We start from the raw sequence: 14,499 nt of genomic DNA on the forward strand, positions 1-14,499 counted from the left end.
TCTTATTCTAAATGCAGCATATTTCAGGAAATTGCTTATTTTCTACATTCCTATGTCTTTATTACTTTAAAATACATGACTTACAGATAGTATGATCTAAAATAAAGCAAAACACTTATTACCAAATGAATGTACAACAATGTAAGACTCAAAAAATACAGAAGGAAAGGCAAACTATGTATTACTATTTGAACTACTTACATAGATCAAGATGTGAGAGAAATATAAAAATATTAGTATCCAACTACGGAGGGTAATGCATTCTGCAAAAACGATATTCTATAAACTACAAAGTTGATTATAAAATCATATATGTTACGTGTATGAGGCATATAGAACTGAGGTAACCAGTAGAATATATTATATTGTGTTTAAGTGAATTATTATCCTGTTTTTTTCTCTCTGAATTTCTGACTTTCTGTTCTTTAGTGTGTTATTCTATTGAGAAACATCATTACCCACTTGGAAAAATTCATTACTAGTAACAAATAGAGCTGATTGTTTCTAGCAACTTCAGCAATGCCTTTTAAAGTATTTGGCAAAAGAACCCTGAAGGAGAACAATGTGGTTGTCATTTTATCTAGGAAATCAAGGATTTGTTTAATATCGGTAGAAAAGCACAAGAAGGCTAATATGGTCCAGATGCCTACTGGTTTAACTCAGTTCCATAAATATATATTCCCCTTATGTGCTAGTTGTGAAAGGCAGAAAAATCAGCTTGCCAGGAAGAAGAACGGGCTCACTTACTAATTTAACCCGGTGGCCAGGAGTGCCTCTGATCTCCCACGTGCACTCTTTCCTGCTTGGGTACTTGTCTGGCCAGTTGGGACTGGTGATGTGACCGCTGGGGCTGTGGATCTTCTGTTCACACTCAGCTGCATCAATAACAAAAGCATCAGTCATGATCAGGCCAGAAAACAAGTGGCCTACTTGCCCGCTGCTCTGTTGAGAGATCTTCCTGAGAACTAGCTCATCCTCCTTCCCATGGCCGGTGACAGACTCTTCCACTACACATAATCAGGGAATTTTTGTAGTCTACCTCACTGGAAATGAAATGTTTGCTACAAATCAGATACATGCCTAAAAAGAAAATGAACTATTTTAAACTGTTGGACCCATAAGCTCAAAATGTACTACAGCAACATATTTTGACAATCAAGAATATCAGCACTGGGTATGTGAAAAATGTGAAATACATCGCCATCAACAGAAATTAATGGGCTGTGAAATTTTAATGATTTTTCTCTCCATATTAATGGAAACATAATTTAGAGCTTTTAATAAATCATGAATTTACACTTGCTCTCTCCCTTACTTACACATATTACTTGAATACCTAAACTGTAAGTTTACCTGGAAAAGTAAATTAACCACAATTTCATCAAACATGGCTATCATCAATATTTAGGAAATCAAGGATTTGTTTAGCATAAGTAGAAAAGCATAAGAAAATATTCTAACAAAGAATAAGGGAAAAATTAGGTGTACAGGTGCTAGCCTTTGAGATAACTTCTAAATTAATTTCAAAGAGTATCTCATTCAATTAGCATGGGATTTCTTCTATGTTTTTCACAATGAATGTCCCCTTAGCTTAGATATATTAATATCAAATTAAAAAAATATTTGCCATCAGCATGTCAGGTCCACTATAATTTATGAAGCTATACACTGTAAATCTTAGATCAGATTGGAAGTATTTGTTATGCCTTGTGTGTCCCATTGTAAAATACAAATTATTTTGTAAAACTTTCCAAAACATCTACTTGGGAAAATTCTTTAATATCTATCTGAACAATACACTTGTTACACTGCAGGGTTACACATCAAGGCTCCCTCCCCAACACTAATTAATGTAAATGCTGCTGTCATGGTTTCATTCCTTTTCACTAAACCTTCACCTTCACCACAGTAGATTTTCATAGAAAGATTTGGGATTGCAACAGAGGAACACACATGAAAAAAACAGGAAGATGAAATGTGATTTTGTCTAACCAATTAGGATTTGCAAGACAATAGTCTTAAAAGTATGGACCAGGGCCCCCGAGGAGGTAGCAAAGGGGAAGGGCACTTAGCCTACACATGAGGCCCCTGGTTTGCGCCCTAGCACTGAAAAAAAAAATACCTGGACCCATTTTTGACTAAGGTTTCCTAAATTCCATCAACCCTCTTTTTGCCTTGCTGTATAAAATGTAGGATTCACAGATCTACAGTAGCCTGAGACAAAGCTGGGAGGCTCAGTGCTGAAATGTACAAGGCATGTATACTATAGCAGATATAAAAGAAAATTCAACTTCTTTCCTGGCAAGAAAACTGAATTTTATTTATGATTACCTGGACATCATTATATTTTAGAGGAAGTATTTTTTTTCAGATAATTTGAGAAATATTAGCTGTTCTAATGAAATGGACATATTTGCTACTTGTGAACCTTGGGTTACATGCATACTTTACAAAAGTTGTTTTGTTTTGTTTTGTGAGTTATTTTCCACATCTGCAAAAACAACTGGGCCTACTGCTAAGCCTGTTGACTTAACAGCATACCCTACCAAGTTTTAACTATCATGCTTATACATGAAAGTAGAGAGTAATTCCTTTTTGTATATGATTCTGCACAGTGCCCTTCTCTCAAAGGAAAAAAAAGGAAGTTATCCCTCATATATGTTATTACTGGAATGGAAGTGAGTAGAACAAGGTGATTTCAGGATATTCTTTACTATTTTAAAGTGTATACAAAAAGTATCCAACTGCATTTTTAATTAGGCCTTTCCGATTAACACACTCTCATGACTAAAGTTATAATATCTTCCTTAATGATTTTCTTTTCAAAACAGGCACTGATTCAATATAAGTAGAAATTTAAAGAGCCCAGAACAAATAAAAACTGAATAATTTTACTTTGTACCCATCTAACTCAAGGTAGAAGAATTAAAATCATTATTTTTTTAAATAGTGGAATTTTGTAGGGCCTTGAGGACAAAAATCTATGAGCTATTATTGTGCTACTAGTGCGATATTTTGGCCAAAACTCTGACTTGAAATGTTAAGTGGCACAGTAACTACCATCTTCAAATGTCTTTCCTTTGGTAGGCATTTGAATTTGATACTTCTGTATTTATAGAAACATCACTCATATAGTATATAGATGAGATATTTTGGAAAAGGATATTACACCAAATGTAAAATATTTTGTAGAAGTTAAATTTATACATGAATAGCATTATAAGGTCGGTTCTACTAAGACCTGGACGTACTGCAGGGAATTGTTTGGCTACCGGATAGCGTGATAGGAGCTTTTATGTCTTTATACAAAGTGGCTGTAATGTCATCCACATGTGAGGTGTGAAATCTTGGTACTATAATGAGGCTCCCAGGAATATGGTTTGGATGTCTGAAGACTGCACAAAATTTTTCTTTTTCTTTTTTCACCTTTGAAGAGTCAACAGCAATATTGTTCGGTGACAGGATTGTCTATTTCAAAGTAATAGTTTGTGGGCCGGGGATTTAGCTCAGCGTGTCTGCTTCCTGCCTCGCAAACACAAGGTACAGAGTTCGATCCCCGGTACCAAAAATAAAACAAAAAAACACCCCCCAAAAAGTAATATTTTGCCATTTGCCCATCCGTTGGAAACTGGATAAAGAAGATGTGGTTTTTCTATAAAATGGAATATTACTCAGCCATAAAGACAGAGAAAACAGATTCATTCATAGGAAAATGGATACATATTGAAGATATACTCCTAAGTGAAATAAGTCACACACATGTAAATACCGAATAATTTCCCTGGTGTGAATAATCTGCAACAATGCATAAGATTCTAATAAGATTACTGACATTTAGAAATGGGAAGAAAGGAGCTAAAGGTGTAGGAAAGGTGGGATGGGTAGGGGAAGAGTAAAAAAGGGAAAAGAAAAAAATGTGAGAGAATGAAAAGATGAAAATAAAGTGTTTGTAGATGGGGAGGGGAGGAGGGGGTGAAGGGAGGGCAGAGGTAAGGGGAAAAAAGGAGAATCAAGACTTGTCAGGTAGAGGTACAAGATCCCAACAATGAATGTAACTGTACTGTATCCTAAAATGTACCAATAAACTCAATTAAAGCTGAAAAAAAAAGTAATATTTTGTACAAACCACATGAAAACAAAGATCTTTTCAAAATAAGAGTGCTCTTTTCCATACCTTCCTTGCAATCATGTTTATTTTCATGCAGGACAAATCCATTACGGCACTGACACATGTAGCTTCCCACTGTGTTGACACACTCGTGCTGACACCCACCGTTATCCTTAGAACATTCATCTTGGTCTGGAAAGAAATAAAGAGGAACGTTTAGTAAGTCACTTTAAAAACAAAGAATACCAATAGGAGAGTTTAGTGGTGGGGGACATTAGCAAAGGGTAAAGTAAGTGACAGTGCTCCTTGTTCACAAAACAAGCAAAAATTTACAGTATCTTGGTTTTACCCCTTCCTTGTTTAGCGTGGAACTTTGTACCATGGATTGAGTTTCTGAATCTATATATGGTAGTTAACAATTGCAATTCCTTCACTCCTATACTGGAGTGAAAGTTTTAGGTAGGAGAAAGAGAAAATAAAGACATATGTTTTTCCATCTCTAAAGATGTATTGATGAAATTTAGAAAAAAGTTTTTAATTGTGAGTGGTTTAGATAAAGACAGTTCTACACAGAAGAAAATCCTTCTATCTATCTATCTATCTATCATCTATCTATCTATCTATCTATCTATCTATCTATATTCATACTCAGTACAACTACTGTAGTTGATTTTTTTCTTTAAATCTGCAGATTTGCTTAGCATTAATGAATCTGGACATTTAAAAACATTTCAAGACAGAAAAAGGCATCAATTAGGCCATCCTAAAAATAAAGCAATTTATATTAACTATATGAGTCAATCTACTCTGACAGACAGTTTATTAATAAGCCATCCCCTAAAAGGGCTAGAAGGAGAATTAAGATTAGAACAAGCAATATGAGCTTTAAGAAATAGCTACCAAATTGACGACAGGGAAGAAAGCCAAACTGGATGAACAGGCAGTCAATCCAGGGAGAGACATCAGCCCTCACACTATGTCACTCAGCTGTCATCCCATGGCTGGCGTGGCCATTTAAGTCAAACTGGCAGATTGTTCCTGACACACATATATGGTGACACATCACTCACATGTTCATCCCACACAGAGAGAAGAAAAAGAACACAGTGCACCCTTATCAGAAGCTAGACTGAAGTCACGTTTCACTCTGTCAGTTGACTTTTCCACTGAGAACTGCTGAGTTCCTGGCGCTACACAAATTGTGCCATCTTTGCTTTTTAAATCAAGTTAATATTCATCCTCTGGAGGGAGATTGAGGAAAAATATTTTCATTAACTAATCTGATAGCAATTTTTAAAGATGCACCTGTGTTTCCATTATGAAGGGCTGATTACATGGTACATCACACAGGTTACAGGATGCATTCATGCATTGACAAAACAGAACATTTCAGACATACAGGCACTCTGATTCTTTAAAGAATATATCAGGATCAGTGTATTTATGATTTATGCTGTCTCTATCCTGGAAACCTCCATTACTCTTTTAATACTTGCTATGATGAGACTAAGAAAAAAAGAATAAGCATGATTTTTAAAAATTAACAAACAGCAAAATCTATGAGAAGTTTGAAGTCAATGGAGAATTATCTTTATAAAATTGATTTTAGAGCAATTCATCATGACTTTGTGCCCCAATTCCAATAACTGTATCAACGGCAAAGATTATAGTTGATGAAACAGGAATTGTGAATGGTAAGTCACATTCCCAACACCATAGTATATCATCTGCCTGCATTTTCTGATTCATACAGTTAAGCAGGAAAGTGTTGTTCATCATTTTATACTAAGAAAGTTTAGAAAAATATTTAAATACATAATCCTTTTATAATGAAAATAATTCTAATATACAGCATATTTCTAACCTCTAAGCAGCATTCTACTGGAAATATGATCTAATTAGTTTATCTTTCTACATAGAATTGTTTCAGGATTTGATAGAACATGAGCTGACCTGTGGTGATGGCAACAAAGTGAAATAAAATAGAAAGTAAACCCAGTGATATTTTCATAACTTTGTACCATTATTCATGTTTCTGTTGCATTTGAAAAATATATGGAAAAAAGATGAGGAAAAAATGGAAGAGCAGAATAGTATAAGGCTAAGAGGATGAATTACTATCATAATTTATGGAGACATCGTGAAGTATCTGCTATTTTACACTTTCTCAGTTTATCTGTCTTTTCTCCCTTCATTCCCACATCTAATGTTGCCTAATTTAGTCAAGGTCATGTGAACTTTAAGAGCCATCAGTTTTGCTGCTGGAATACATTTATGGGTCATATAAATTTTAGCAAAAATTTAAAGCCAAGCTAATCAAAATAGTAACTAAAAGCAGAAGAGGAACATTGTCATGTCCAGAGAAATAGCCTGTAAAAATATTTTATGTGTCAGTCATATGGAAAGAGAAAATTTCATGAAGCCACCAGAATACTTACAATTGTCCAGATATTTTGCATTATGCAGACAAAAAGATCAAAGTGGCTCTAAGGAATAATGAACAATGTAGTTGTTTAAAGCTACTTATTTCAATAGCAGTTAGTTAATATCCTAATTAAAGTAGATACAATTTTAGATTTTCTAAACTGATGGAAGAGAACATAAGTGAGAGACATGATTTAGATTTCTTACTAATGAAAGGCCATCAAACAAGGAGGAAAAGCTACCGGCAAATTTGACTAATACTTTCACTTCCCCTTTCTACCCTTTCTTCACTGCCCTTTCTCCTCTTCTACGAACTCCCCAGTTGAAGAATGAAAACCCAACAAAGGAAAAGAGGGAGAAAGGATACAGAGTTGTAAACACTTCTGATAATGACTACATAATACATTCAATAATTGATACTTCAATCTATTCCCTTGAAATTTTCTGGTGTTTTCACACAACTGACACACAATAAAAACAGTTTTACTAGTTATAGAAACAAATGTTTTGTTACAGAGAAATAAAAATATTTATTTTCCGCAGATGGAACTCAGTCCCCTCTTTGGGATGGATACGTCTGCTTTCCATGTCTCTGTGTTTGATGAAGAAGGTTCAATTATTAGGGGGAAACGAGCTGATATTTCTCCATCAGAGGCCTGCAGCATACCTCTGAGATGACCAGAGGTCATGGCTATGAATAATACATACTGGATGAAAAGGAAGTGGCAACCTGTAACAAGCTCTTGCAAGATTCAAAAAAAAAAAATTTTCTCTGTGCAGAAGGCTTCCTTAGCTGTAGGAAAAAGAAATAAATTGTCCATGCAATAAAACAGAAATATTCTCAAACTAAACAATCAGGATCTGAAATAAATGGACACACACACACACACACACACACAGGTGTGTACACAGTAGCACAAAGACAATAAAATGATAGCATAATCACCTTCAGAAAGGTAATAATAGTCACTGAGATCTACAACAGAGACAATTTGCTTGTTCCACAAACCTGCAAATATTTAAATATGGCTGATATAGAAAATTTGGATGCAGGATTCAAAATTGTGTGGGAATAATGCAGTTGTGTTACTATTTGCAATTATTCACACTAATTTTATACTTTTGCTAGAGTAATATCAAATTGAATGACACCTACAAATATCCACAACCATTCCATTAAAGAAACACTGCACAAAAACATTTGTAAAGAAGTATCTGTACACAGGGAAAGGCAGATAAAGAGCATGTGGGTTAAAAACACTTGAATTTATAGTTAGAAAGACTGCAAGACACAAATTATTTTATCTAAGTCCTGCATTTGTTACAGACAGAAATGAACCAGGGGTCAGAAAACTAGCATCATTCCATTTTCGACCTTGAGCAGGTCATTAGAGACATCAATGACAGATCACATTCCCACTCCATGAATCCTGGAGGGAGGCTGCTATCCAAGGAGGTTTATAGTTCAAGTTCAGTGTTCCTACTACTACAGAGGTCATGACTGAATCTTTCCATTAAGTCAAGGTTGCCAAAGATAGTAGGATGCATGTGCGCAATTCTCACTGTCTAACATCCTGATTGTATTTTCAAATACGGAACGCTATAGGTGAATGTTTAGAAGCATATCAAGCTCCCCAGCGATTTATTGTTCTACTAGAATCCAATTCCACTATTGAACTTGAACCCATATAAAGGAATTTGACTTTGTTCTGAGCACAACATGGTTAAATGAACTGCATCCTATGCAGATAGGCACACTTGTGTTCTAATACAGTATATATAAAAGTAAGTTTAATTTTACCATCACATAAAGTAAAATCTGTTTAGTCTAATAAAAAATCTCACTCAGAGATTATTGAAGTATCATTTAGAAGATGCCTATGTCACTATATTCAGAATTAGCGAAAATGTGACTGAACACAAAATTCGTCATAGTATCTGAACCCTCTTATCTTGATATTCTTAATTTCCTTATTTGCCTGAATATTAACCAATTTAACCTACTGGTTATAAATATATCCTGGAATCAGTAAGTAGACTATTTTTGTAGAGGGTTTTATAAATTACTTTGCCATAAAATCTATTAAGTTTCCCGTTTTCAAGCTGCAGCATTTTTCATTGGCCAATTTGTGATGCTTAATTGATTTGACATGTAAGTTTTTTAATTTCATGAACATCGAAGTGACAGACATCACTGATGTTAATTAACCTGCTGATATACTTTTTGAGACATCGTTTGGATTTTGCTTCTTAAACCTAAGAAGTATTTATTTAAAAATCTGAGGCTACAAGCAAAAGTAACTCTATGAAATTTTATTAGGTGAGGACATTTTAGAAATATTACTATAAATACATTACTTCATTGCACGCATTAATATTTAAAATATACTTCCTTGTCTTCTTCCTGATGTATTACTTAACAGCAAGAAAGCTACAACTTATTTTTAAATAGCTGTCCCTTCCAAATAACATGCAATCACTTCTCTTTAAGAAGTAAAAAGTATATCTGTTATCTCTGAGGTCGTAACAACACTGAGTACAAAGTATTAGTAATGTCACTCACAAAAGCCATGACCAGCCCTAAGAGGAGGGTCCTTGGGCCAAGATGAACTAAGGTTTCGATGACTTGTAGCACTGAGCAGTGTATTCAACTCATTTGCTCCTTCTGATACATGTATGAATCTAACATTATAATATGAACTTTTGGGATTTAATATCTATTGGGGCTTTATCAATCAATCTACTCAGCTACTGCACTCTATCAAATATCTAAACTAGCTTCTTTCAAAATAAAATATTGTCATGAAATATATTTATATCATCTACATCTAGATCTAGAGTATATAATTCTAAAAATGAAATATTTCAGATGATTATATCAGTGAATATGATTCATAGAAAGTTCATAATTATTGAACAAAAAAATTAGTGATTATTGGCTAATTAGCTGAGTACTACAAAGGCACTCAGTTAATTTTAAAAAGCATAACTGCACAGAGAAAAGAATTAAAGATTATTTGTTCTTGTGTGCTAGAGCACAGCACCTTCTGGCTGTGCCTTATATCTGAGTTATAAGAATTAAAGAAGAGTGTTTAATATATAGTATTGTTCTAAGACACATATACCTAAGCTGTCTTTACAGTTTAGAAGATTTTGTCTGATCAGAATTAACAGGAAATGAATTTTAAATATTTTGAGTATCTTTAAATATAATCATACTTTGAAGTCAATACATGTACCACGTATTTTTAAAAACAAATATTTTGAAAACAAAATGTATGACAAGTGTAAAAAGAATCCTGAATACTTTGAACAGTATAATAAAATGTATTTACTTTATAATTTCACTTTTAAGAATACTTCGTTAAATGGCTCCCAGGCAAGTAGCCTTGTCTCTGAGTAGTCAATAGATCAATTAAAACTTGCAAAACACATGATATTTGTAAAACTGTGAAATCCAGGAAAGTCTTCCTTGCATTTACAATTCGGTTTTGAGTAACATAAGTTCTAAATTAAGGCCCAAGCCTTTTAGAAGGTGATTAAACCTGGAAGAAAAGAGGGCCAAGAACAATGAAGCAGAGGGGCATTGTTTTGAACACCTTCGCTGTGTTATGTGGAGTTCAGTGATGCTTCCGAACCATCAACTTCAATTCTGCTGAAAACCTTGGACAAATCCCGGACATGCTCAATCTCATCAATTTTAAACACAAGGAGATTGAAATAAATGGACTTTAAATTGACTCAGTCCAAATTACCTAATATTAAAATGGAATTGGAATTTGCTTGCCAGCTACAGAGCACAGGAAATTGCTATGCTGTTCATTACAATTTTATCTATATTTGAAGTTTAAAGGTAATGTTTTTATAAAGAGTGATTCTGAGAATGAGAAAATAAGGAGATTTCACTTATGTTTCTATGTTTTTATAAAATTAGGGGAGCTTTCATCAAATTTCAGCTTTTTAAGTGAAAATTTTACTTTGAATTGATAAATGTTATTTTTATTTCAAACACAGGTATGAACCAATAATTATATAAGATATTAAATTGTTTATTAAAATCATTGTTTTCATATTTCTATGTATTATAGTACTATCATTTCCATAGTGACAAAGTGAAATATACTGTTGAAATTGGGAAAAGAAGAATAAAAAAGTGAAAAGAAATGTAGTGCCAAATAATGAGGAAGATGTGTTATTACAATGAGACCACATTTTTCCAAAAACAAGAAAATATTTGTTGAAAAAATGTGCCACTTTTGGGAACAACTCTTCAAATCTGGTAAGGAGCAAGCACTGTATGAAACAATTATTAAGTTATTTTTTTATGTTAGTTGTTCTGGCCTTTACAATGTTACAATGTATGTAAGATCTAATTATCTTAGCACAACATTGCAACACAACTTCGATATTAATATTCCAACTTTAAGTAAACAATTGATACGGCTAGGATAAACGATAATGCATTCTGTGGACCTCCAAATTACATTTCCAGAAAGCTGTGAAGAAAGATCACATAGAACTTAATCCAATCCACGGTGAAAACCTGTAACATACACATAAACGTGTGAGTATTTATACCTGAGAAGAAATGTGCTTTGAAGCCCTTCTTTGACACAGTGTTATCAGATCTGAACTCAATCTTCATGTTGTTGAATTGAGACGTGATCACTTCAGGGACTTCAGCCCCACAGAATTTGCCATGCAACTTAGACTCTGAAGAAAGACCACTCCAGATCTCCACATAATCGTATTTGCAAACCTACAGAGAAAAAAACAAAACATCTTTATCAGCATCACCAGATTGGTGAGTACCAGATGGCTGACGTTTCTTTTTGAAAATTGTTTCGTGCTTTTACCTCTTTACTACCATGGTCGTCAAACTGGAATTAATACGCAAAAACTCAAGAAAATGGTAGTCCTGTGAAAGCTTACACAATTTTGTTGTGACTATTACCTAGATTTGTGCACACAAATGTATGCTTGTTTGTATATATTAATAGCATATATCTTTTACAGAAAATACAAAATGATAAATACAATTGAGATGGATAGTTTTTCAGACGATGGTGCTCATGTGCAGAAAAGCAGCAGTAGCCACCCTTTTAAGAAATATTTTAAGGTTTTAAATTTTAGAAGGAACTGTTAAAGTACTTGTTATATATTGCCTGTTTGCCCTTCCTCCCTTCCTCCCTCTTTCTTTCTTTCTCTCTTTTCTTTCACTGAAGATTGAACTCAGGACCTTTTGCTTTCAAGGCAGGCACAGTGCATGCAGTTTGGCTTCATTCAATGCTGCATCCCAGAAGCAGTATTTTTATCAGGACAACATCATTAATAACTTTCAAAGAGAAAGACAAATAGTTGGTATATGAAAAACAGATCACTGGCTTTTTAAGTTTAATAAAATGCATGACATAAATTCCTCTGAGTTGTTAGATACCCTGACGTTACTTTGTGGGATTGCTGCAGGACAGCAAATAAGAGCTCTCTTCATCGGAATGAAGGCAGGGAATTACAATGAGGGATTCCCAAGGAAAACACAATGAGGCAGACTGACCTGATGTATAGGCACTGCACTAACACCATCAAATTGAAAGAAGTTAAATGAATTTTAAGTATTCTTAAGCAATTCTGTGGCCACGAACAGATGTTTCCATAATACAGGCTTCTTGAGTTCCAACACAGCACATTCTAAAGAACACATTTTTCATGGATGACCTTATTATGTAAATGTGCAATTAGCAAGGCTTAACAACGAATATGAATGAAGCCTGGGGCATGATCTGTACTTGAAATATGTCAACTCATATTAATGGTTCTTGTGATATCAATGTGATGTTAAATAAGCAAAATGTTGCTAGGAAAAATGAAATAAGTGTTTTACCTACTTTATTGCAGGTATGAATTTTGTTTAGCTAGCATAGTATGGGAATGTTTCCAAGGCTAATGTTCTTTCCTATTGATTTTTTCCCTAGGTATATCAATATAAAGAATACAATAATGAAGCCTTAAACTTAATCTAGTATTCTACAAGTCAAGTATTTTCGCAGGCCTTTTATTTTGATCAGATTGATTGTCAAAATACAAAAATACACAGAATTTTCTAATGGTTTTCCATGCAGAAACTCCATGATAAATGAAAGAATCCTTAGTTATGCAAACAAAATTTGTAGATTTCTGTGATTTGTAGACTTCTGTGAATGACGACCACTACTATTAGAATAATGACTTCATAACACAGCCTCCGTTTATATAAACCATCCACAAATCTTTCTCCTGAACACAAATCTCCTGTCTTATCAATGTACATCAATTAATAAATCAAAATATCTCACCTACCACAACTGAAGGCCAAAGAGAACTGTGCAAGTAGAAGTCATTCAACACTCAGTGCTTATCAAGTCACAGGATGGGCAGAGACAACCCATTTTCTACCTTCCCTCCTTCCCTCTTTACTTTCTTTCTTTCTTCCTTGCTTTCTTTTTGTATCATGGACCAAACTTGGGACCTTGCGCTTGTAAGGCAGGCATGGAGCTGATGGCCCCAAGAGACATCCATTTTCAAAAAGCGTAGCTCACATAAAAGCTTTTCTTAAATTCTTATAAAATTTACTCTCCATTTCAACATTTCCCCAAATTCGAGGCAGCTGTTAAAAAAATGATGTTCCATGTGTATCAAACTGCATCTTTCCCATCATAGTTCACACAAGGCATTAAAAATAACCTCAAAAGGCCTGTTGAGTTTTGAGGCTTTACAATGATCTAGAATACATAGATTCATCCCATTTCTGACTTCAATTTCCTTGAAGGAGACAAAAAATTCCGATAAGTTTTTACCTCCTAGCCTAGTAAGAGAATTTTAAATGCTCAACAGGAAGAGAGATCTTTTGCAAAAGGAAAGGGGACCAAAAGAAGGAGAGAAGGTAGGGAAAGGGGATGAAAAGAGCAATTAAAATGTGTTAAGTACATGTACCAGTTTTCCATGATGACTGTGATCACGGTACAATGAAAATATATAGTAATAACAAAGAGCTTTGTCTGTTAGAGGCAAAAGTAAGAAGGAAAATAAAAGTCATCAAAGGAAAGAATGAAATGGATTACATATAAACAAAGAAGAGACAAAGATAGATACCCAAAAGCAAAATTATGTGTAAGCCTCACAAATATTAAAGTATTTATTGTTCCAGGAGCATTAACAGGTCACATTTCTATTCTCAGACTTTACAGATTTCAATAGATATGCATTAAAGACAAAATAATTTTATGAGTTAATTTTATCACATTTAGAAGTATTAAATCATCGTATCTAAACAAAAACAGAAATAAAGTTGGAAGAAAGGATGTTGAAACACACACAAAAAATGAAAGATCAAAGAAAACAAATATTTATAACCTTTTCTCTGGAATTAAACTAGTGTTGACCAATAATGCAAAGAATATTTTTTTAAAACTTCTCATTCTTGGCTTGACATTTATTTGCCTGGTGTGCACAAGGGAATTTTCAAATAAATGTACTGTTTTATTGTAGTCACCCGATAGAAAATTTTACCTGTGATGCAGTAAGCTATATTTGTAAAGCAAAGGTAGCTTCAGCTATGTGTTTTTACTGAGTAAAAAAACTAATATTTTTAAATGTATAAACCATGAGCACAATCTATAATGATGAAAATGTATATAATTAAAATATACAAATGACCACAAATATCATATATCATCTTCTTTGGTGGATGCCTTCCTTATTACTCAATCAGTGGATTTTGGTTTATTTTCCTAGAACATATTATGTAGCATAAAGCTGGCCCTAAATATCCTATTGTTTTTAACAAATTAGGAAATTTGTTAATATATAGTACATTTAAGTATATGGAATAAAAAATACCTCTGGATAATTTTCTTTCTTTCTTTCTTTCTTTCTTTCTTTCTTTTTTTTTTTTTTTTTTTTTTTTTTTTTTTTTTTTTTTTTTTTTTTTT

The 14,499-nt window shown here is 33.6% G+C and overlaps 1 protein-coding gene across 1 annotated transcript in view; it reads right to left on the bottom strand.

Annotated features, from left to right (window-relative positions):
• Tll1 (tolloid like 1) overlaps positions 1-14,499 on the bottom strand; it is a 205,632-nt gene that overhangs the window by 19,092 nt on the left and 172,041 nt on the right. The window contains exons 16-18 of the mRNA XM_010629860.3: positions 11,111-11,291; positions 4,175-4,300; positions 748-875 (exon numbers count right to left, since the gene is read on the bottom strand). Coding sequence (XP_010628162.1) covers positions 748-875; positions 4,175-4,300; positions 11,111-11,291 — 435 coding nt within the window. The remainder of the gene's footprint in view (positions 1-747; positions 876-4,174; positions 4,301-11,110; positions 11,292-14,499) is intronic.

Source organism: Fukomys damarensis, unplaced genomic scaffold (genome assembly GCF_012274545.1).
Source record: "Fukomys damarensis isolate Sample0158 unplaced genomic scaffold, DMR_v1.0_HiC HiC_scaffold_18, whole genome shotgun sequence".
Taxonomy (NCBI): domain Eukaryota; kingdom Metazoa; phylum Chordata; class Mammalia; order Rodentia; family Bathyergidae; genus Fukomys; species Fukomys damarensis.